General features: G+C 38.6%; 3 protein-coding genes across 3 annotated transcripts in view; all 3 read left to right on the top strand.

The window, feature by feature from the left end:
- The window catches only part of col23a1b (collagen type XXIII alpha 1 chain b), a 131448-nt gene extending 127230 nt beyond the window's left edge, over positions 1 to 4218 (top strand). Inside the window, exons 29-30 of the mRNA XM_085180313.1 lie at positions 709 to 747; positions 1497 to 4218. Coding sequence (XP_085036439.1) covers positions 709 to 747; positions 1497 to 1547 — 90 coding nt within the window. The 3' untranslated portion in view covers positions 1548 to 4218. The remainder of the gene's footprint in view (positions 1 to 708; positions 748 to 1496) is intronic.
- Positions 4219 to 10588: 6370 nt separating this feature from the next.
- Positions 10589 to 14517, top strand: rack1 (receptor for activated C kinase 1). The gene is made up of 8 exons (XM_085180133.1): positions 10589 to 10807; positions 11277 to 11448; positions 12553 to 12700; positions 13073 to 13168; positions 13346 to 13456; positions 13716 to 13856; positions 14081 to 14191; positions 14408 to 14517. Exons 1-8 carry the CDS (start codon positions 10699 to 10701, stop codon positions 14471 to 14473), a joined length of 954 nt encoding a protein of 317 aa, XP_085036259.1. The 5' UTR covers positions 10589 to 10698; the 3' UTR covers positions 14474 to 14517.
- A 1284-nt stretch (positions 14518 to 15801) lies between these two features.
- On the top strand, positions 15802 to 18450 carry nme5 (NME/NM23 family member 5). The gene is made up of 6 exons (XM_085180238.1): positions 15802 to 15868; positions 16031 to 16169; positions 17198 to 17403; positions 17831 to 17931; positions 18040 to 18158; positions 18254 to 18450. The coding sequence occupies exons 2-6, from the start codon at positions 16044 to 16046 to the stop codon at positions 18335 to 18337; spliced, it is 636 nt and encodes a 211-aa protein (XP_085036364.1). The 5' UTR covers positions 15802 to 15868; positions 16031 to 16043; the 3' UTR covers positions 18338 to 18450.
- Positions 18451 to 20926: the final 2476 nt, after the last annotated feature.

The raw sequence follows: 20926 nt of genomic DNA, 5'->3' as shown, positions 1-20926 counted from the left end.
AGCAGATTGCACGGATAGGTGCATTTTATCACACATCTTTTCAGAGATAAAGAGGTGTGTCCCAGTACTTCTGTCAAGCTAGTGCACCTATCCAAAGCGAAGCTAAGTTAACTGGACTGCTGACTGTACCTCTTATTTAACAGATCGAAATGGGGGAAGCTCAGAGGGGACAGGGCCTTCTCTATTGTGGCTCCAAAATTATGGAATAATTTGCCCATGCACGTTAGAGAGGCCCCTTCACTGTCCACTTTTAAATCACGTCTTAAAACCCACTTTTATTCCTTGGCTTTTAACCTCAGTGAGACTTAGTTTCTCTTTTAATTGAAGTAGTTATTTAATTAATGATTTCACTCTTCTTTTATTTGGTTTTTACTTATATCTCATGTAATTTTATTTTACAGTTCCAATGTACAGCACTTTGTGTCAGCTGTGGTTGTTTTAAAGTGCTTTATAAATAAAGTTGATGATGATGATGATGATGATGGTGATAATAAAAGTAATGTGGTACTTAGAAATCTGGATTTATTAGAGTAACATATGACTTAAAATCAAAACAAAAGTAAAATTAGATTTTTAATATAACACGGCTGACCGTGAAGGCACACCAACCGACATTAAAATCAGCAGCGTGCAAATTCTTCAGATGCGGGGAAACATGCATCGCTGGACATTTTCACGCTTTTTTTAACTTCTGTTTTCACCTTGCAGGGACGTGACGGGCTACCCATACCGGGCTGCTGGCACAAGGTGAGTGTTAAAATTTCGAACATCTTTTTTTAATCATTTTATTAACTTATGAAATCATTTCCAAATGATTTTGATACAGCAGAGAGTGCTCTGGGGGAATGGCTAACAAAGTCAAAACACATGCGTAGTATTATTCAATTGAATTCATATTTGTTGGCTTATTTGACACAGGAGCATTTTGTAAGTATATTACAGTCTGTGTGCGATTTTGTAATTGCAGAGCATGAATATCTGAATGCAGATTTAAATTCTTCTGCACTAATCAGTCTATTTTTTTCTTCTTTTGCAGTGATTACTAACCAGCAGCATGGAATCTGTACATATTGATGTGGTATATATTGCAACAGAATACTATGCCAACAACCCCACTCCCTTTTTTCCTTTTTTATAAAATCCTATTATATAATATATTGAGACTTTGAGAACAAGGACATATTTGGGTCTACAGTATTAAAAAAAAAAGTTTAAACTCGAGATCCGGTGTTGTTGTTGTGAAAGCAGCCGTGCTTTTGAAGAGACTGACGTGACGTGGCCGTGAGACTCTTAGTTTGGAGGACAGTCCAGATGCCATTGTTGGAGTAGAGGAGTGCCTAACTAACAAAGCCTGCCTTGTTGCCTGATTGTCGTGTGCGCACTCGTCCATTCTCACAGGATGGATGAATGCTTGGAGAGATGGACGTTGTTTCGCGGCGGATGCAAGAGTGTGTTGTCAGTACTCTCTTGTCCTCTCTCTGTTTTTGTTTTGAAAGGAGGAAATGGCAAGGCAGAAGCTCAAACGCAAGCGTCTCTCTCAGCCCTGAAACGGTGCGGGGCCTGGTTGGAGTAAGGACACGTAGACACGCAGAAATCACAAGGGGCTGATTTGCTTTTTGCAGCAGAGCCGGCCATGTAATGCCCCTGTGTCAAACCGAACTCTCACATCCTCCGACATGGAATCTCTCCAAGAGGACGCAAACACTGCGTTTCCACATTCACCTCAGAGGGAAAGATGAACCTGCTTCTGATGTTTTGTAAAGGCTTGAGGTTTTCTGAGAGTCAATGATGTCACTGGCACATAAGGAAGGATTTTCTGTGCAGATAGTTTGAACATGTTATGATGATCTCTTAAATTAATCTTAAGTCAGTAAGTAAGTTTTCACTAATGCATGATCATAACAGTTTTGTATAACATGCTATCAGCTTGTATGACTTGTGGTCCCTCATTGAAACCTCAAAGTGCATCGATTTTTACATACAATAAGCATTTTTTAAATGAACAAGCCACTCAGAAATGTTAGTCCACTTTTTACGGCTGACGTTTATGATGACTTGTGCCGTTTTGTTTTATTATGGTATATTTTTACCTATCGCCAGTCTCATTTTTGCATTCCTGTGCATTACCATGATTGTGAGATGACTAGGTATGAAACTTTAAGGTCAGATTTGAAGGAACCATTAACAGTATTCATGATAAACCAGTGTTTCAGTTGCTTGACAAATGATTGCCAATCTTGATGCGTTTTGACTGATTGTTATAGTTTAGTCACAGAAAGAAAGGAAAAGATGTTTAATTACTGCTGCCAGTCTTTCCTGGACAACAGTAGAAGTCCTTGCTGCTGACTTAAATGTTTGTTGTTTGTTAGATAGCTTTAAATCAATATTAGTCATGGAATGCAGGACTAACGCTCTAAAGAAGAAACCTTTAATCAAACATGCACACAGCAGTTGTTTTGGCGGTAGTTTTTTTTCATTCAGCAACATCTCAGCACAGTGGTTCTAAAGTCTTTGCAGTCAGATGACTTCAACTAGTTTGTTGTGGTTTTTGTAATACATTTTCCTCAGACTTACTCATTTATTGGTGCTTAAATACTTTTGTGTACTGTTCAAATAAAACACAGACACGCACAAATGCACACCTTTTAAAGAACTGTAAAACAAATGGTGAAATGGTAATCTGTGTTGACTTGGACACTATACACAGGACTGATAATGCATAGGATCAATATATGCAAACATATACGTATTAATGGAAAGTGATGATATTTGTAATGCAGTATTACTATTACTCAGTAATGATCTTTTTGAAAGGCAAAATACATTTTCAGGTTAATCATTTTTGGCAATCTACAGGTTACACTGGTTAGTTGTCTTCAGTACTATTAACCCATCACCACAGAGGCTGCTAAACATTTTCAACTAATGCTGTAATATTTCAAATGGATTTTATATTACAACAGTACATTTGTAATGCTGACTTTCTTGTAATTATAAATATCTTAATGTCCTATAACCAGGCTCACGTTATGTTCGAGTATGGTTTAGGCTGCAGATCCAGTAATTAACAAATTTATTAGACTACCTGTCATTAAAAATCATAAATGTTTTAGAAATCTCTTAAAAATGTGTTTAAAAATATAAAATATATATATATAATGTTTGTTTATTAGGCAAATACAAACTGAATTCATGTTTTTTTTTCTATCCAAATTTAACCTGGCACACTGGACTTCTCTAAGAAGTCAGAAATTAACGGAGCATAACGCTAAACCACTAAAACTAATTTTTCTGTACAAGGTATGTAAGATAATCTGGAATCTTAATCCAGAAATACTTACTTTTTATTACTGGTTTTTTTTTTTTTTTTCTGTTTTGGGTAAAACTGTAAATTGGAAAATTCCTGGACAACAACAGAAATTATATTTTAGTATTAAAAATATTATTTACATAAGGTAGTTGTATATACTGGTGGATTAACCGGTACAGAAACATAAGAAAATGATTTTGGTAATGACCAATACTGTTAATTTAGGGCAGCTGTGACATAAACCTGACACCAGGTGGTAGTTTAATAAATTTGTTAAGCAGTCTTCCAACAGAATATTTCCTGTTTAAGCCTCAGATAAGAAGCTGTAACAAACCTCATATCACCTTTTGTTTATTATCATTTTGCATGAAGCCTTTTACATTGTACCTGCAAAGTTGCATCACTTAAAACACAAAACAATTTCTGTATCAGTAGAAAAATATGTTAACTTAAATAACACATACTCAAAAAACGAAAAGACATTAAGCTAAAACGAACTTTCTTTGGGAATCATGATCAAATGTGTGTTGAGGTTGCAGTTATGTAGAATGGTTTAATACGCAAGTTTAGGTTTTGTTTCATTGGGAAAGCTGGTAGTTATCTGCCACATCACATATGTGTGTTGATTTCTTTCGCAGATTCTATCAGTGTCTTTTTTATGGCTAAATGAGTAAATGGCACCATGTCTGGATAGAGTTTGTTTTAGCAACTCTTTTACCACAGTATTAGCTTAACTTTGTGAGGATGTTTTTGTTTGCTCTTTTTTGGTTGGGTATTTGGTTGTAAAAGATTTAAGCTATTTTTGTAATTGTCTAAAATGTATAACATAAAATCTGGTAAACTAAACATGTAGATGGAAATAAACCCTCTAGTTCTATGGTTGCTTGTCATTAAATATATCCATGTTATATTGTTCTGGTTCATTCATTTTACATTAAAACTAAGAGGTGCGGCCAAATCTGTGCTATACTTTATGCATTGAATTTAGAATCCTTCTAGTCATTTCTAAGTCCTGAATGATCAGGTCAGGTTAAGATTAGCAGTAAAACTTTCCTTAAAAAAATCATATACTTAGAGATGGACTGAGTGACCTTGACTCATCCCTTAATTGTGTTACTATGGCAGGGGTTCCGATGATGCACTGAGCATCTATTTACCATTCTCTTCATCACATGCCACCACTGAATGTCATTGAATTAAATTGTGCTCTCTTCTATAGTTTGTTTTCTCCTTATCTCTCTGTGCAACCTTTCTTTTTCTCTTATTTTTAACCCACACAGCAGCTGGTCACTGCAGATAACTGCCCCTCCCTGTGCCTATTTCTGCCAGAAGCGTCTTCCTGTTAAAAGGGAGTTCTTCCTTCCCGCGGTCACCAAATGCTTCCTCATAGGGGATCTTCTGATTGTTGAGGTTTTCTCTCTAATATTTTAGAGCCTCTACCATGCAATACAAAGCTTCTTGAGGAACTGTTGTATATCAAATATAAATAAAATTGTTATTGGAATTGCACTAACTGCACTAAAGAACTAAGTGGCATATCCATGCAGTTTTCTTGTTTTTTAGATCCTCAAATGTATTCTCCAGTTATCAATAAATGAAATAAAATTTTACATTAGTTGGCAGGAAATTCATTTGCAACAAACAGCTAGAGACAGAAGACGGAAGACCTCTGGATTGGCAGACCGGAGTGGTGGTTCCCATCCTTAAGAATGTTGTGCTCCAACTATAGGGGAATCACACTACTCAGCCTCCCGTGAAAGTCCATGCCAGGGTGCTGGAAAGGAGAGTCTGTCTGCTAGTTGAACCTCAGATACAGGAGGAACAACGCGGTTTTTGTCCCAGTGGCAGAACACTGGAACAGGGCACGCTGGAGAGATTATCTCTCAGCTGGCCTGGGAATGTCTTGGTGTTCCCCTGGATAACCTGGAGGAAGTAACCGGGGAAAGGGAAGTGTAGGCTTCTCTGCTTAGGCTGCTGTCCTCATGACCCAGCCCTGGATAAGCGAAAGAAAATGGATGGCTGGGTGGATACACAAACACCTAGAGACAGAAGATTAAAGGAATAATATTAGAAAATGTTAAGTTTAATTTGTCATCGACTCGTATCGATATTGAACCGTTTGATACAGTGCTTTCGGTTCGGTAGGCATATGTTTCGAACAATACAAAAAAATTTATTTATTTCATCAACTTTTCTTCTGACGATGCTGTCTGTGTTGAGCGCTCAGTGGATCTGCGTTCGACTACTCCGCCTAGGCTGCACTGTCGAGTGCAGATCCACTGAGCGCAGCGCAAGCTAGCAAGACAGAAATTGAACCTTCCCCACCCTCATTCAGATCTGGCGTTTGGAACTATCTCGGTTTTCATGTGAAGCATGACCCTGATGGTAAGCGAGTCATGGACAAAAGTAATGTGCCACGCAATCCTCAATTGGTGGGAACTAGTGCGTTAGCGCAGTTAGCTCGTTAACGAGTTGATGCTGTCCAGCCCCACACTGCGGTCAAGTGAGCCCTCACTTACGAAGTCACAGTCAAGCCAGCCGCACCGAAAATGTTGTTGCACTACTCTTACGCATATTACGGTATCGGTGCCGACTGGCTTAGAAACGCAGTCTTTTGTGTCCTGGCACTATTTTGCTTCACAATCCACTCCCAGTTTTGGTTTATCTCCACTTTTCCCCCTGTGATCCACAGCCAAAATTACTGTATGATTCAGAGAAAATTAACAATAAAATTTACACAATTTACTCTACTGTACTTTTAATCTCCTCATCTTTGACCTCAGATTACAGGAAAACTATAAGAGGTGACACAGACATCTCACTGGATTCTGAATACAGGCCATCTCCACTCTGCACCCTGTGATCCACAGCAAAAATTACTGTACGGTTCTTGAGAAAATTGATAGTAAACTTTGCACAATTTACTCTACTGTACTTTTAATCTCCTCATCTTTGAGCTCAGATTACAGGAAAACTATAAGAGGTGACGCAGATATCTCACTGGAGACTGACTCTGGGTGACCCCCACTCTGCACCCTGTGATCCATACAGTAATTTTGGCTGTGGATCACAGGGTGCAGAGTGGGGGTCACCCAGAGTCAGAATCCAGTGAGATATCTGCGTCACCTCTTACAGTTTTCCTGTAATCTGAGGTCAAAGATGAGAATATATAGAGTACAGTACAGTAAATTGTGCAAAGTTTACTATCAATTTTCTCAAAAACCGTACAGTAATTTTTGCTGTGGATCACAGGGTGAAGAGTGGGGGTCACCCGGAGTCAGAATCCAGTGAGATATCTGCGTCACCTCTTACAGTTTTCCTGTAATCTGAGGTCAAAGATGAGAATATATAGAGTACAGTAAATTGTGTTAAGTTTACTATCAATTTTCTGGAAAACCGTACAGTAATTTTGGCTGTGGATCACAGGGTGCAGAGTGGAGATGGCCTAGGTTCAGAATCCAGTGAGATATCTGCGTCACCTCTTACAGTTTTCCTGTAATCTGAGGTCAAAGATGAGAATATATAGAGTACAGTACAGTAAATTGTGCAAAGTTTACTATCAATTTTCTCAAAAACCGTACAGTAATTTTGGCTGTGGATGACAGGGTGCAGAGTGGGGGTCACCCAGAGTCAGAATCCAGTGAAATATCTGCGTCACCTCTTACAGTTTTCCTGTAATCTGAGGTCAAAGATGAGAATATATAGAGTACAGTAAAGAAAAATAGGAAGATTTTACTATCAATTTTCTCAAAAACCGTACAGTAATTTTGTTTTGATGACAGGGTGAAGAGTGGAGATGGCCTAGATTCAGAATCTAGTGAGATATCTGCGTCACCTCTTATAGTTTTCCTGTAATCTGAGGTCAAAGATGAGGACATTAAAAGTACAGTAGAGTAAATTGTGCAAAGTTTACTATCAATTTTCTCAAAAACCGTACAGTAATTTTTGCTGTGGATCACAGGGTGCAGAGTGGGGGTCACCCAGAGTCATAATCCAGTGAGATATCTGCGTCACCTCTTACAGTTTTCCTGTAATCTGAGGTCAAAGATGAGAATATATAGAGTACAGTACAGTAAATTGTGTTAAGTTTACTATAAATTTTCTGGAAAACCGTACAGTAACTTTTGCTGTGGATCACAGGGTGCAGAGTGGGGGTCACCCAGAGTCAGAATCCAGTGAGATATCTGCGTCACCTCTTATAGTTTTCCTGTAATCTGAGCTCAAAGTTGAGGAGATTAAAAGTACAGTAAAGAAAAATAGGAAGATTTTACTATCAATTTTCTCAAAAACCGTACAGTACTTTCGGCTGTGGATCACAGGGTGAAGAGTGGAGATGGCCTAGATTCTGAATCCAGTGAAATATCTGCGTCACCTCTTACAGTTTTCCTGTAATCTGAGGTCAAAGATGAGGAGATTAAAAGTACAGTAGAGTAAATTGTGTAAATTTTATTGTTAATTTTATCTGAATCATACAGTAATTTGCGCTGTGGATCACAGGGGGAAAAGTGGAGATACACTAAAACTGGGAGTGGATTGTGAAGTAAAATAGTGCCAGGACACAAAAGACTGCGTTTCTAAGCCAGTCGGCACCGATACCGTAATATGCGTAAGAGTAGTGCAACCACATTTTCGGTGCGGCTGGCGGTGCGGCTAGCTTGACTGTGACTTCGTAAGTGAGGGCTCACTTGACCGCAGTCAGCCCCACGCACGGGGCGATCAGCGGTAACTCGTTAACAGAGATTTGCCACGTTATGGCGTTAATGTCATTTTAACGAGATTAACGCTGACAGCACTAGTAGGAACACAACTAATATGACTGCACATTTACTCTGACATCATCCTAGTGCAAAGACAAGTGGAAGCAGACAAAAACAACAAGCAGGCATGCTACAAACTTTACCCGAGTCATTTATGATTCTCCTTATGGGGACCTGATATGTTTAATATGCTGCTGAGAATATAGCCCAGAAGAAGCTATAGTATAGCTTTTATTTTGGAAAGAGCCATTTCTCTGTAATAAACTCTCTTTTTCAAAGATGAGTGATTTCTCGATCAGATAGATTTTTTTTTATTTTTTTTTATTATTTTGTTGTTTCAGCAACATTAAATGTAAAAACTGTACTTTTGAGTTAAAATATATATTTATAATTTTAATAAATGACAAATTAAAAAGGCATCAATACTAAAAGGGAGTCTAAGATCTGTGCAAACATTTTTTACGTTGTCACAGGTCTTAGTCTTGTTTAAAGTGGATTTACTTTTGAGGCATTACAAAAGTCATAGTCAACAGATATTGGGTTTACAATTCATTGGCTAAAGAGCCAAGACAAAAAATGAGAGAGACACAACCAAAGATTTTCAGTTTGTTAACCAAATGAACCTTAAACAGTAATTAACTTTATGAGGTGGGATAGTTTTTGTCTGATTGAATGTTAGCTGTAAGCAAGACAGAAGGCCATCACTGTCCATCCATCCATTTGCTTCCGCTTATCCTTTTCAGGGTCGCGGGGGGCGCTGGAGCCTATCCCAGCTGTCATAGGGCGAGAAGCGGGGTACACCCTGGACAGGTCGCCAGTCTGTCGCAGGGCTAACACACAGAGACAGACAACCAGTCGCACTCACATTCACTCCCACGGGCAATTTAGATTGTTCAAAGTCTTTGGACTGTGGGAGGAAGCTGGAGTACCCGGGGAGAACCCACGCAAACACGTGGAGAACATGCAAACTCCACACAGAAAGACCCCAGCCTGATGGTAGAATTAAACTCAAGACCTTCTTGCTGTGAGGCAACAGTGCTAACCACCGTGCCACCGTGCTGCCCCGCTGTTAACAACTATATTTACACATAAAGAAGTTGGCATTAACCACAACAGAAACACTGTCACCTAAACAAAACCGACCAAAACTTTAAGCATGGAAAGATGTGACATTGTTATTTCTATGTTAAATGTTATGTTAAATTGTTATTTCTATGTCAAATCATCTAAGACTACGATTATTTCATTTTTAAATATTTTCTGAGATGCTGTGATGGAGCTGAACCATTAGATCATTCGTTGTGATTACACCAATGTTTACATATGGTACACTTCACTGATTACTGAGCTCTTGCTGTCTACACTCTTTGACAGCAGGCACGTTGATATGAAATTTGAGTATCAAAGAAGTGTTTCTGAGGAGCTCTGTCTTTTGGTTAGGTCTGTCATGAGCATCTGACATATACACAATCACTCAGGATTAAATACCCGCGCCTGTGACAAAGCATTTCGCCCCTAGAGGGTGCTATAATTAAAAGCAACGCTTCGCACACGTCTGAACAATTATTTTTAAAAAAAAACCTCAGCGGGTGTAAAAAAAAAAAAATTCTGAAAGACAATATAAAGTGAAGAAGAAAAATACAGATTAGAATCCAGATCAAAATAAAAGAATCCATAAATCAATCACTGAAGTGGAAGAATTCACACACTGTATGCAAAAAGAATGAATTCTGCTGCTCATAGTTTCATACCATGAAAAATATACAACACAGACCTGGCTAATACAAAAACTAAACTAAAAAGAGTTAATTGTTTTGAAAAAAATGTTTGTTTTTATTTGAATACCTGTAGTGATTTTCCTAAACCTTGCGTCTGGCATATGTCCTCCATACAACAAGAGACTAAAACTAACACTTAATCTATTAAAAACTAAACTAAACATTTGGAAGCAATAAAAAAAACTGAAACTAAACTGAATTAAAAACAATACGTCAATATGAAATAAAAATGAAAACGAATTAGGAAATACATAACTATATTAAGTATTGAAAGCATTTAGAGCCGGGCAACAATTCCTTTTCTTTTTCTTCTTCTTTGATGAGCAATAAAATAGGTTGTATGTAAATACAAGTATTAGACGTTACATGAATTAAGCTCAATTTCTATTTGGGTAGAAAGCATTAACAAAAATGACTATAACTGCGTTTTGTGTTTTATTTATTATTATTATTATTATTATTATTATTATTATTATTATGAAAAACGTACCTTGATACATTTTTATGATTGTTGTTTTACATGTTTGTTTGTTTGTTTTCGGGGCTTTTTGAGAACCATTTTTTATCAAAACTTTTACTAAATATGACGTACAAAGAGAGCATGAATTTAACATAATCTGTAGCACATACTAGAGGTAGTATTAGAGGTTTTCTTTTCGTTTCTTTTTACACACGTCGCTGAAGTTCACATATCCCAGAATCCTCCGCGGGCCTCTCACCCCCTCTTAGTTTTTGCATCCGGGTCTGAACTTCCTTTTCCTCTGTGCCTAGATGCGATGAGGACCTAGGTTTTCCCGGACCTCTGAAAAATCCGAATCCATCCTTGCAAAAGGCACCACCGAACCTCGCCAAAATGACCGAGCAGATGACAGTGAGGGGGACCCTGAAGGGGCACAGTGGATGGGTCACCCAGATCGCCACTACGCCCCAGTACCCCGATATGATCCTGTCGGCGTCCCGAGGTGAGGCTTCCCCCGCCGGTTGCGCCAACATGGCTCAGATAGCATTATTAAGCTAGCTGCTGCCGCTGTAATGTGAGGCAGATACTTAAACTGGTGTGTAAGGAGCAGATAAAACATGAGTAACCACGTAATATTAGATAAAGAGGACTCAAGCTTTTACATAAAAAAAGGTCCTAACTAGCTGGAAAGAAGCAGGTTAGCTAAGCTCGCTAGCGCTATCTGTCGTCATCTGTAACAGACCCGTTGATGTCCATACTTGTTAGGAGGGTTATAGCACGTTTAGTTACCAGAATAAATGTAATTATTTAGCAACAAAACCCTCCTAACCTTCGTAGACTGAGCCCGTGGATCCGAAGTGTAACAGGTGTGCATGTAGTGCTAGCAATAGATGCATGCTGATGCTTAAATTATTCGTTTCCTGAATGAATATTGGACGTTGAGACATGAAAACGTGTTGCTTTTTTTCCAGACAAGTCCATCATCATGTGGAAACTGACCCGTGATGAAACCAACTATGGTATCCCCCAGCGCTCCCTGAAGGGTCACTCTCACTTTGTGAGTGATGTTGTGATCTCCTCTGATGGACAGTTTGCCCTGTCCGGAGCCTGGGACGGGACCCTCCGCCTGTGGGATCTCACCACGTAAGTGCAGGGAGTCTTTACCCCTGGGCAGATGTGTAGAAGTACAGGTGAAAAGCCAAGTCTTCTAAATGACATTTGATTTTTAAGAATCACTTGAGTTTGAAGAGGCCTAGTGCTAGTTTCTCAGATCTGTTATATGCCAAAAATAGTCTTACAAATGAAGTGTTTTCTTAGAGAACAGTTTGATATTCTGAAACTATACCATCAGTAGAGATATGATACCAACAAAGCCTAAGTTGTCTAGATCAGGTCACACTGACTTTTCAGCAGTCTGATCGGCCTCACGCAGACAGAACCACCACAAAGGTAATGGGGTGAAGGTCTGTACTCAGACAGGCACAGGTTCTGTCAAACCCATTACCTACCCTCTACCCTTAGTATGAGCTCAGAAAATCACACATCCATCAGCTGCTGTTACTGTATTTGCACACTGTACTCACAAAATCAAGGGGAAATGGAAGTTTGAACATAATTTAGCTGATTTTTGTTACTGTGTGGGAGCAAAGTCAGAAAACAAGAGGGGTTTTTTGCTTAACAGATTAAGGGCAAGTAGTATGGAAGAAACTGTAAGTGTAGCTGCATTCTTTGGTGATTTCACAGACTACTTGTGAACCCAAACCACATAGTTTGTCCTTTTCTTCACCTCTGGCTGTTGTGTTTTCCTTGATTTTTTTTTTTTTTTTTTTTTTAATTTAATTTCTTTTATCACTGAAAACTGAGTCGAGCAGCAACATTGGTGTTTCTTGAATGGCCTCAAAGGCTTTTATGTGTGCACACCATTTCACTGCCTAAGATTTATGCTGAAAACAGTGGTGGTAATAAATGTGCAGATGGTCCAGTTTTGCTGGATTGTGCATCCACAGCTTTAAAATCTTGAGTTGTATTTTTTTTTTTTTTTTTTCCCCAGTGTCAGTGTTCGCATTGTAAAACAAAGACACAAGAAAAAGTGGTGTAGTAATTTTTTTTCTGGCTCTTAAATAATGTCTACGCCTTGGACTCGTCAGTAGTATTTGGATGCAGTGGCAGCAGGCATGCATTGATTGGTTATGCTAAGATGTACAGTAATTTAGTTTATCTGAAATGCCTGCATATTTTTCTTCCTAGTGGTCTCACCACCCGCCGATTTGTTGGACACACAAAGGATGTTTTGAGCGTGGCTTTCTCTGCTGATAACCGCCAGATCGTGTCTGGCTCCCGGGACAAGACCATCAAGCTGTGGAACACTCTTGGAGTCTGCAAGTACACCATCCAGGTGAACTTCCATCTAATGCTCTCCTGCAGCTATCAGCCACTTCTTAATGCCTTAATCTTATTTTGAATGAGACACTTAACACAGTTTAAGATGCTAGCTTTAATGTAAAGCAACTAGATGGCACTTTATTGTTGACATCTACATTTTCCCCACCTTGTTTGCCTGATTGTGATAAAATGATCTGGCAGATAATAAAACTTTGTTATATGGTTTGTCTGCTCGATGATTATTACAAATTTTGCATGTATTACCTGATCTCGTTGATGAGAACTATTGATGAGGGCACAAACCAAATAGCATCACGTGACGTTTTTAATGCCAGCATAACTCATAATCTGGCTTTGAGAATTCACAAAGCTCTTTACTTTGCAGGATGAGGGCCACACTGAGTGGGTGTCTTGTGTTCGCTTCTCCCCCAACAGCAGCAACCCCATCATCGTCTCCTGTGGCTGGGACAAGATGGTTAAGGTATGTTACCTTTGTGGAAACTTGGTGTTGTGTGGTTTGCTCAGTGATTTAAAAACTTTTCGCATGGCTTAACTGAACTCAGTGATGAGAATTATTTATGAGAGCAAAGCTCAGATAGGCTGACATGATGGCACTTATAACAGTGCAGGCCTAACATAGTGTGCCCCTTGCTCATAGGTGTGGAACCTGGCCAACTGCAAGCTGAAGACCAACCACATTGGTCACACTGGCTACTTGAACACAGTGACCGTGTCTCCTGATGGCTCCCTGTGTGCATCTGGTGGAAAGGTAAGGCAGAATTTAACTGAATGTCTTTTTTTTATATATATATATATATATAATTTTTATTCCACTTAATAGGAGTAAATTAAAGCCTGCAGGTTTCAACAATGATGTATTCTTTACATGCATCTGTTTTAATATTGATGACACCAGAGGCTGTTACTGAGTGATTCCTGCACCTTAAAGAGATCATCATTAGTGCTAAAGATTTTTAAAAGTGACTAGAATGTTTGAACTGAAGGATGTCTTTTGTCTTCCACATTAGGATGGCCAGGCCATGCTGTGGGACCTGAATGAAGGCAAGCACCTCTACACCCTGGACAGCGGTGATGTGATCAACGCCCTTTGCTTCAGCCCCAACCGTTACTGGCTCTGTGCTGCCACTGGACCCAGCATTAAGATCTGGGTAAGGCTTCACACTCTGGTATCAGTCTGTGTGTTAAAAATTAAAGTTGTAAAGGGCAGTGATGTAACCTAACATGCCAGCTGTATTCTATGATGAAAACCAGAGGCTGTTTCTGAGCTCTAACCTCGTTTGTTAGTTTAATGATAAATTTTGGTGCTCAACTTCAGTTACTGTTTTATACCTGTTAGTGATCGCACCACCTCTTGGTTCTTCTTTTCATGTAGGATCTGGAGGGCAAGATCATTGTGGACGAGCTGAGACAGGAAGTGATCAGCACAAACAGCAAGGCCGAACCCCCACAGTGTACTTCCTTGGCATGGTCTGCTGATGGACAGGTAAGAAAAACATATATTAAGCATGTCTCACTGTCAGAAGAGGTGCTTTTAGTGTTTTACCCCCAGTGATTATTCCCATTCACTTTTACCTCTGATGTCTACTGGTGACAGTCCTGCAAATATGAGGGGCACTAAAAACAGTTATCTGAATATGATCGGACTATAAAACGGCAGAAATTGATGAGCGTTGACTTTGTGTTCTCGGTTTCTTTACAGACCCTGTTTGCTGGCTACACTGACAACCTGATCAGAGTGTGGCAGGTCACCATTGGAACTCGATAAAAAATCCTCGTTGAAGCAACTTTAAATAAAAGACTGTTTGGAAAGAGTGTGTCCCGTCTTGCTCTGAACATTGTATAATATTGGTGGTTCTCATATAAGTTGGTTAAAGTAAAATTTATTCATATAGGACATTTAAAACAACTGTTGATCAAAGGGCTGTACATTTAAGATGATCAAAAGAGATAAAATTGACAAAATTTAAGAAAAGGAGCATAAAATGAGAAAATTTGAGTAAGAAATGAAACAAAATAGAATTCATTCTGGTTTAAAAGCCAAGGAATAAAAGTGGTTTTTTAAACTATTTATGAAAGAGTCTAATGTTGGGGAGGTCCTGATGTGAAGAGGGAGTTTGTTGCACATTTCAGGAGCAATCACAGCAAAGGCCAATCTCCTCTGTGCTTTAATCTGGACATTGGGACAGCTAGGAGCATTTGGTCCCCAGACCTCAATGATCTTGAAGGAATTTACCAGTTGAAAAGATCAAAAAGGTACGAGGGTGCTGACCTGTGCAATCCCTTGAAAAGTTAATAGTATTAGTCTGATTTAAGAAGGAAAAATGAGATCTAGTATAATATTGAAGCACAAGTTTGTGGATCTCAGATCTTGTACCTTTTACTCAATTGTCTGATATCTTTAGTTAATGGTTACTTTTCAGATCATGTTACAGATGCTCCCTGAATGATAAAAGCCTCTTATCTCTATATCTGTTTTATGAATAAGATTTCAAATATATGAAGGGTCAGGTCTACTGTTTCTACTCCCTGAGTCGAGAGAGAAGCAGGTCACAGCAGCAATGCTACAGAGTATGAAGGTTTGATGTGATCTGTATACAAAGAGGCTCAACTTTAAATATGTGCAGTAAAAGTCCTCAAATAGTCAATTAATTGGCCTTTGTAAAGCATTAATGTCTACTTTAGTAATATTTAAGTGTTCTTTTAAAGTATTTTCACTGTCATCCTGGTAGTTAAACCAGGGTGGTAAGGTGCCCCCTTATACTGTGTACCCCAATGTGTCAGTCCTCCATATTTAAATTACTTTGGTTTGCAAAATCTATCCGAGTCACGAAAACAAGTCTGATTATCAGATCTGCTGCTGGAATAACACTGTTAATAGTTATTGCCACGCAAAAAGGGGGCATACAAGTACAGCTATCCACGAAAAGGTTTCTTCACTGAGCTATAACATAATCTCCCACATCATGTTTATTGTGATTCTTACTATACCCTGAGATTTTATGTAACTAAACAGATTTAAGAGAAGCTGATACTTTTTTTGACGAAGGGGGACAAATATTTATTGAACCTTTGAATTCGCGAGTTTGTACATCGTAAGAATTGTCCTGCATACGGTGCCGTACACGTGTATCCTAGCAACAGAGACATACACATCCAGAAGGTGGGTCAGTGGTTTAATTGAACGAATAATCGCAGTTTGGCTTTTAAAAAAGCATTTTTATAATGAGGCTACTCAAACTCTTCATTGCCAGCTGTTATTAATATTAAGTAAATTCATATCATAAAGATAATTGTTACAAGCGTTTGTCTGATTTAATGTTAGCGAGCGAGAGGAGATGGATGAAAGTTCACCTCTTCGTATTTATGTGGAAAGAACACTGGCCATTATTAAACCAGATGCCATCGACAAAGCTGCGGAGATAGAGAATATTATCCTCAAGTCGGGCTTCACCATCCTGCAGGTATGTTAAAGTTTCTTATGAAGAAACTGTGGGGTGCACTTTGTTGTGTCAGGGACGAGGCTATCCAGCTGAGGATTTTTTAGGAAATAATTTATCTATTTTCTATTATAAGAAGTGTGATATCTTCGTTCATATAAATGCCCCTTTTAAAAGTAATAGATTGTCTTCCTTTGCAGATATCAGTAGCGCAAAGGTTTTCCACTAGAGGGCGTTAATATCCAATGCAATTCAATTTTATATAGCGTCAAATCTCAACAGCAGTAACCTCAAGGTGTTTTATTCTGTATGGTAAAGACTCTACAATCAAACGTCCTTCTTTGAGCAAGCATTTGGCAACAGTTGGAGGGAAAACTACCTTTTAACAGGAAGAAACCTCTAGCAGAATCAGACTCAGGCAGGGGTAGACATCTGATGCAACTGGCTGGGGGTGATGGGAGGAAGACAATAACTTAACAACAATAATAACAAACAGTAGCTGATAATACAATCACTGGGCACTTTATTTTCTAGTCATAGCATGGTTGTCGGAAACATTCCAGTTTGAGATGATTTTAGCTTTGTGACATGGCACGTTGTCTTGCTGGAAGCAGCCATCAGAAGATGGGTATATTGTGTCATAAATCGATCGTACATCTGGTACATAAAATGTGCCAAGAAAATGTACCCCACACTATTACACCACCACCATCCTGAACCATAGATACAAAGCAGGATGGATCCATGCTTTCGTGTTGTTTATGCCAAATTATGATGCTCAGTTTATACTTCAGAAGATCTGTGACTATGCATACATGCCTAAATGCATTGAGCTGCTGTGACGTGATTGGCTGATTAAATATGACAGGACAAACCATTTTGGCACATGGTAAAAGCAACTGAAGTATGCATATGCAAATAGCAAATAGCCTCAGAATACCAGCCTGCAGAAATGAATCTGATCTATCTGATGTGGTTAGAGATAAATCATGACTGTGTTCACCACCATATGTGCTTTCTCTGCCATATCCAATATTTAATCCCTGCATTAGAAGCGGAAGCTGCTGCTAAGTCCAGAGCAATGCAGTGATTTCTACGCAGAGGAGTATGGAAAGCATTTCTTCCCCAGCTTGACGGCCTTCATGAGCTCTGGCCCCATCGTTGCCTTGATGCTAGCATGCAACAATGCTATTGCCCACTGGAAGTCCATCATAGGACCTGTCAACAGTGCCAAGGCCAGAGAAACCCATCCAGAGTGGTCAGTGTCATCCCTTGGGATAATGAAAAGTGGGGTGTAATTAGATTTTGAATAGAATAGAAGAAAATCAAAGGCTGACATTATTACACAATATATACTGTGCAGCATGCTCACACTTTGGTGTAAAAGCACTTGAATATTTCTCTGCAAACCTGCCCCATCCTTGAACTCAGACAAATGAATAACAGTAATAATATGTAATTTTTACATGGCTTTTTTTTTAATATATAAATTTGACTTGTATATAACTTACAGTGTTTGATTTTAATTCTGGATCTCAGCCTCAGAATTTTAGTTCACCGTGTCCTTTGACTGACCCATCATCAAGGCTTGGTATATTACTTTTATCAAAGGTATGGGTTAAAGGTCAGCTCTGTTAAAACTCATACGCAGATGTACAAAAAAAGAATACTGTACTTTTCTTCAGCCTTAGAGCAAAATATGGCACTTCTGAGCTACAAAATGCCCTTCATGGAAGCGATTCATTTCAAGCAGCTGTAAGGGAGATCAAATTCATGTTCCCAAACTGTAAGTAATTTGCACACCCACACATAATCTTCTATACATAGAGATCTTGTGCATATGCAAGTGTTTTGAATGCTTTTCATTCTTTGACCTATGTGGTTTTTTATGCAGCTATAATTGAACCCTTACCCTCAAGAGAAGAAAATGAAGAATACCTGAGCAGGTATATAAACCCAGTTCTGCTACGCGGGCTCACTGAGCTCTGCATGAACAAGCCACTCAACCCCATTGTAAGTATTAGAAGCTACACGTGTTCACTCATTAGCCAGCTGTTTAGAGCTTTGTGAACATGGGGATTGGTATCTTGTATGTTTGCTCCTGATAGATTTGGCTTGCAGACTGGCTCATCCAAAACAACCCAGACCAACCTCAAATATGTGAAGCAGTCGTTGTGGAAGAGGACCAATGAGAGGCAAACAGTGGGGAAAAAGGAGCCACGAGCACAGAGTTTAATGTCTTTCTTTTTGACTGAGAAATGAATCTGTTCAACGCTATAATGAAATAAATCATATTTTCAGTCGTTAGCATCTGTTTGCTTTCTGGCATAAATCAGCATTAGACTGGTGATCTAACTAGGTTGTACTTCACCTCTTACCTAAGCCCCAGAATTTGGGTTAGGAAAATGGATGGATGAAAGTTAAAAGTCTTCTTATCACTTAAATATAGACACAACTTCTTAACCTTTAACTAAATACATCAAAAATGGCTGTGGCTCAGGAGGTAGAGTTGGTTATTTGCTCATTAAAGGCAAACAAAAGTGTTTAGGCATAGAAAAAGTGTTTGGTTGAATTAAGCTTTCATAGAAGAAAGAAAGCACTTTCTTACTGCTTGTAGTAAGGTTTGAACTCTCAAAGCACTTTCTAAGCATTAAGAACAATTTAATGTAAAGTTGTGTTAGTTTGTCCACTTACTTTTGAGCCTCTGAAAATAGGGGACTGCGTGTACAATTGGCTGTCATTTCTGAAGGGTCATGCAACACGTTTGCCTAACTCCCTGAAATAAAGTTGCACTGTAATTTGAATCTTGTGTGTCTGTATTTTTAAATCTATGGTGGCAATTACTTATGAACCTAACTTTATCACGCTGGGATGAAAGGTCTGGAAATATTCTCTGTAATTTAATCTTTGAATAATTTGATTTGGGCAGCTCCTTAAACTATTTTACAGCAGGTTTGGCACTAATTGAACATACAGTGTTGTGACAAAGTATATATTTCAAACTTATGTCCCATATATCCTCTGATAATTGTTAATCTTGGTCTACTTCCCATTGAGTTGCAGTGGTTTTAGCCCTAGCTGGGAAAATACGTGTGTCTGGTGTTGCACTTTCAAAGTCACTCATGTGTGATCTTATGTCATTTTTTACCTTGAGATATTTAAAGAAGTCTCATTGTGAGTGAACTTGACTTTGTTGGAAGGATATGAAAGTTACTTTTAGGAAAAATTGGCCATGTTAAATATTTCTTTTATCCTCCGTGCAAAACAGTGCACCATCTGACTTGGAAGGAGGAAAGAAAATATTCAGTATTATTGGCAATAATACTATTGGTGACTGTTTAATGTCGAAGAGCCACTCCATCTCCAACCCAGCAGGTAACACTGCTGGTCGACAAGGCAGCACCAAATAACAGGACAAACAATTTCATAGGGTCTGCAAATGACGCTGTTTAAAAAGAGTGCATTTTGAAGTAGTGAACATGGTTGCACTGAATCCATCCGATAACCTGGGTCGACTGTATGAACCCAGCTGAGATTTGATTTGATTTTGAGTCAGTTCTGTTGCTGTTGCTCCACTCAGATTGATTCACTATTAGTGAAAATAATAACTTATTTGTGCATTTGGGTCTGCTTATTCAGTAAGAGGGTACTTCCAATACCATTTCCTACATTTATATGCTAAGATTGTTGGAAACAGATGATTGCAGTTATCCAGCTGTGAACATTTTGTTCTGCAGTGTGTGACTCTGTCTGTTCCTAACTCACCGGGTATACAGAAAGCTGCTTATACTGTAAACACAAGTGCTTATGACTAGCTCAGGATATTTTTTTTCTTAAATAAATGGACTGAAGCATTATAACCCAAGTATATATCCTTTTATCATACACATAATTCTGGTAAAAGGATTTAGAAAAAGAATGACAGAAAATTATGAGTTCTGTCAACACACTTCAATGTATCTGATTATACATATACAATTGTGTGTATTACAACCTCAAAGCCAATCAATTAGCTTTTACTGTGCACCGAAGACATTTGAGTGTGAAACCAAAAGATGAATTTGAGAAGAGAGATCAGTTTCATTTTTTTTATTGCCATTACTGGCATCTAAATATGTTTTTTTTTAAAACATAGAATATATAACTACACCAATTCTATGACCCATAGACTTCATCATATTTCTTATTTCTTCATTAGTTTGTCTTTTCATTAGTTATGTCTCTCCAGGGTTCTTTTTCAGCACCTTTTTCAGGGTTTGTCCTTTCAGTCTTTTCTTCATGAGTTGAAATGTTCAGCTGGGTAAAGATCTGGTGATGGCCAAAACCTCTCATGCCACAACCGCCACTGTGCTTCACAGATAAGCAGATCCCTTCTTCTCCGTATATTGGGCTTCCCATCACTTCGGTGGAGGTTAATCCTTCTCTCATCATCAAACTGTTCAAGAACAGCGGTGGCTCATCTTTTTACTTTTCTTTAAACTTCAGTTTGACCTTCTAATTTTTTTTACCGCTGGTCAGTGGTTTGGATTTTGTAGTTTGGGCCCTGTTGTGTTTTCTAAGCCTCCTTCACAAGTCTTCACAGGTGAGAGCAAAAAAATTAAACTGAGTGAAGGTCCAGGGCTACTTCCCTATTTAAATAATCAATAAGGAAAAATAGATTATTAATGGATTACTGTGCCAGTGTGTTTTGTTACTTTATCTGAGCTGTTTTACCCATATCTCGCACTCTATGAATATGGATATAACTTGATGACGTCACTTTATGATTTATTTATTTTATT

Source organism: Neolamprologus multifasciatus, chromosome 2 (assembly GCF_963576455.1).
Source record: "Neolamprologus multifasciatus chromosome 2, fNeoMul1.2, whole genome shotgun sequence".
In the NCBI taxonomy this organism is placed as follows: domain Eukaryota; kingdom Metazoa; phylum Chordata; class Actinopteri; order Cichliformes; family Cichlidae; genus Neolamprologus; species Neolamprologus multifasciatus.
Note: the sequence above shows the minus strand (reverse complement) of the source record. Positions and strands in the feature narration are given on the sequence as shown.

Bases quoted from the DNA above. Each gene is read 5' to 3' on its own strand.
- rack1 (XM_085180133.1), top strand. From the start codon at position 10,699: ATGACCGAGCAGATGACAGTGAGGGGGACCCTGAAGGGGCACAGTGGA. The intron at 12,701-13,072 runs GTGAACTTCCAT...TTTACTTTGCAG, and splicing joins TCTGCAAGTACACCATCCAG to GATGAGGGCCACACTGAGTG. The intron at 14,192-14,407 runs GTAAGAAAAACA...GTTTCTTTACAG, and splicing joins CATGGTCTGCTGATGGACAG to ACCCTGTTTGCTGGCTACAC.
- nme5 (XM_085180238.1), top strand. From the start codon at position 16,044: ATGGATGAAAGTTCACCTCTTCGTATTTATGTGGAAAGAACACTGGCC. The intron at 17,404-17,830 runs GTCAGTGTCATC...ACTTTTCTTCAG, and splicing joins AGAGAAACCCATCCAGAGTG to CCTTAGAGCAAAATATGGCA. The intron at 17,932-18,039 runs GTAAGTAATTTG...TTTTTTATGCAG, and splicing joins CAAATTCATGTTCCCAAACT to CTATAATTGAACCCTTACCC.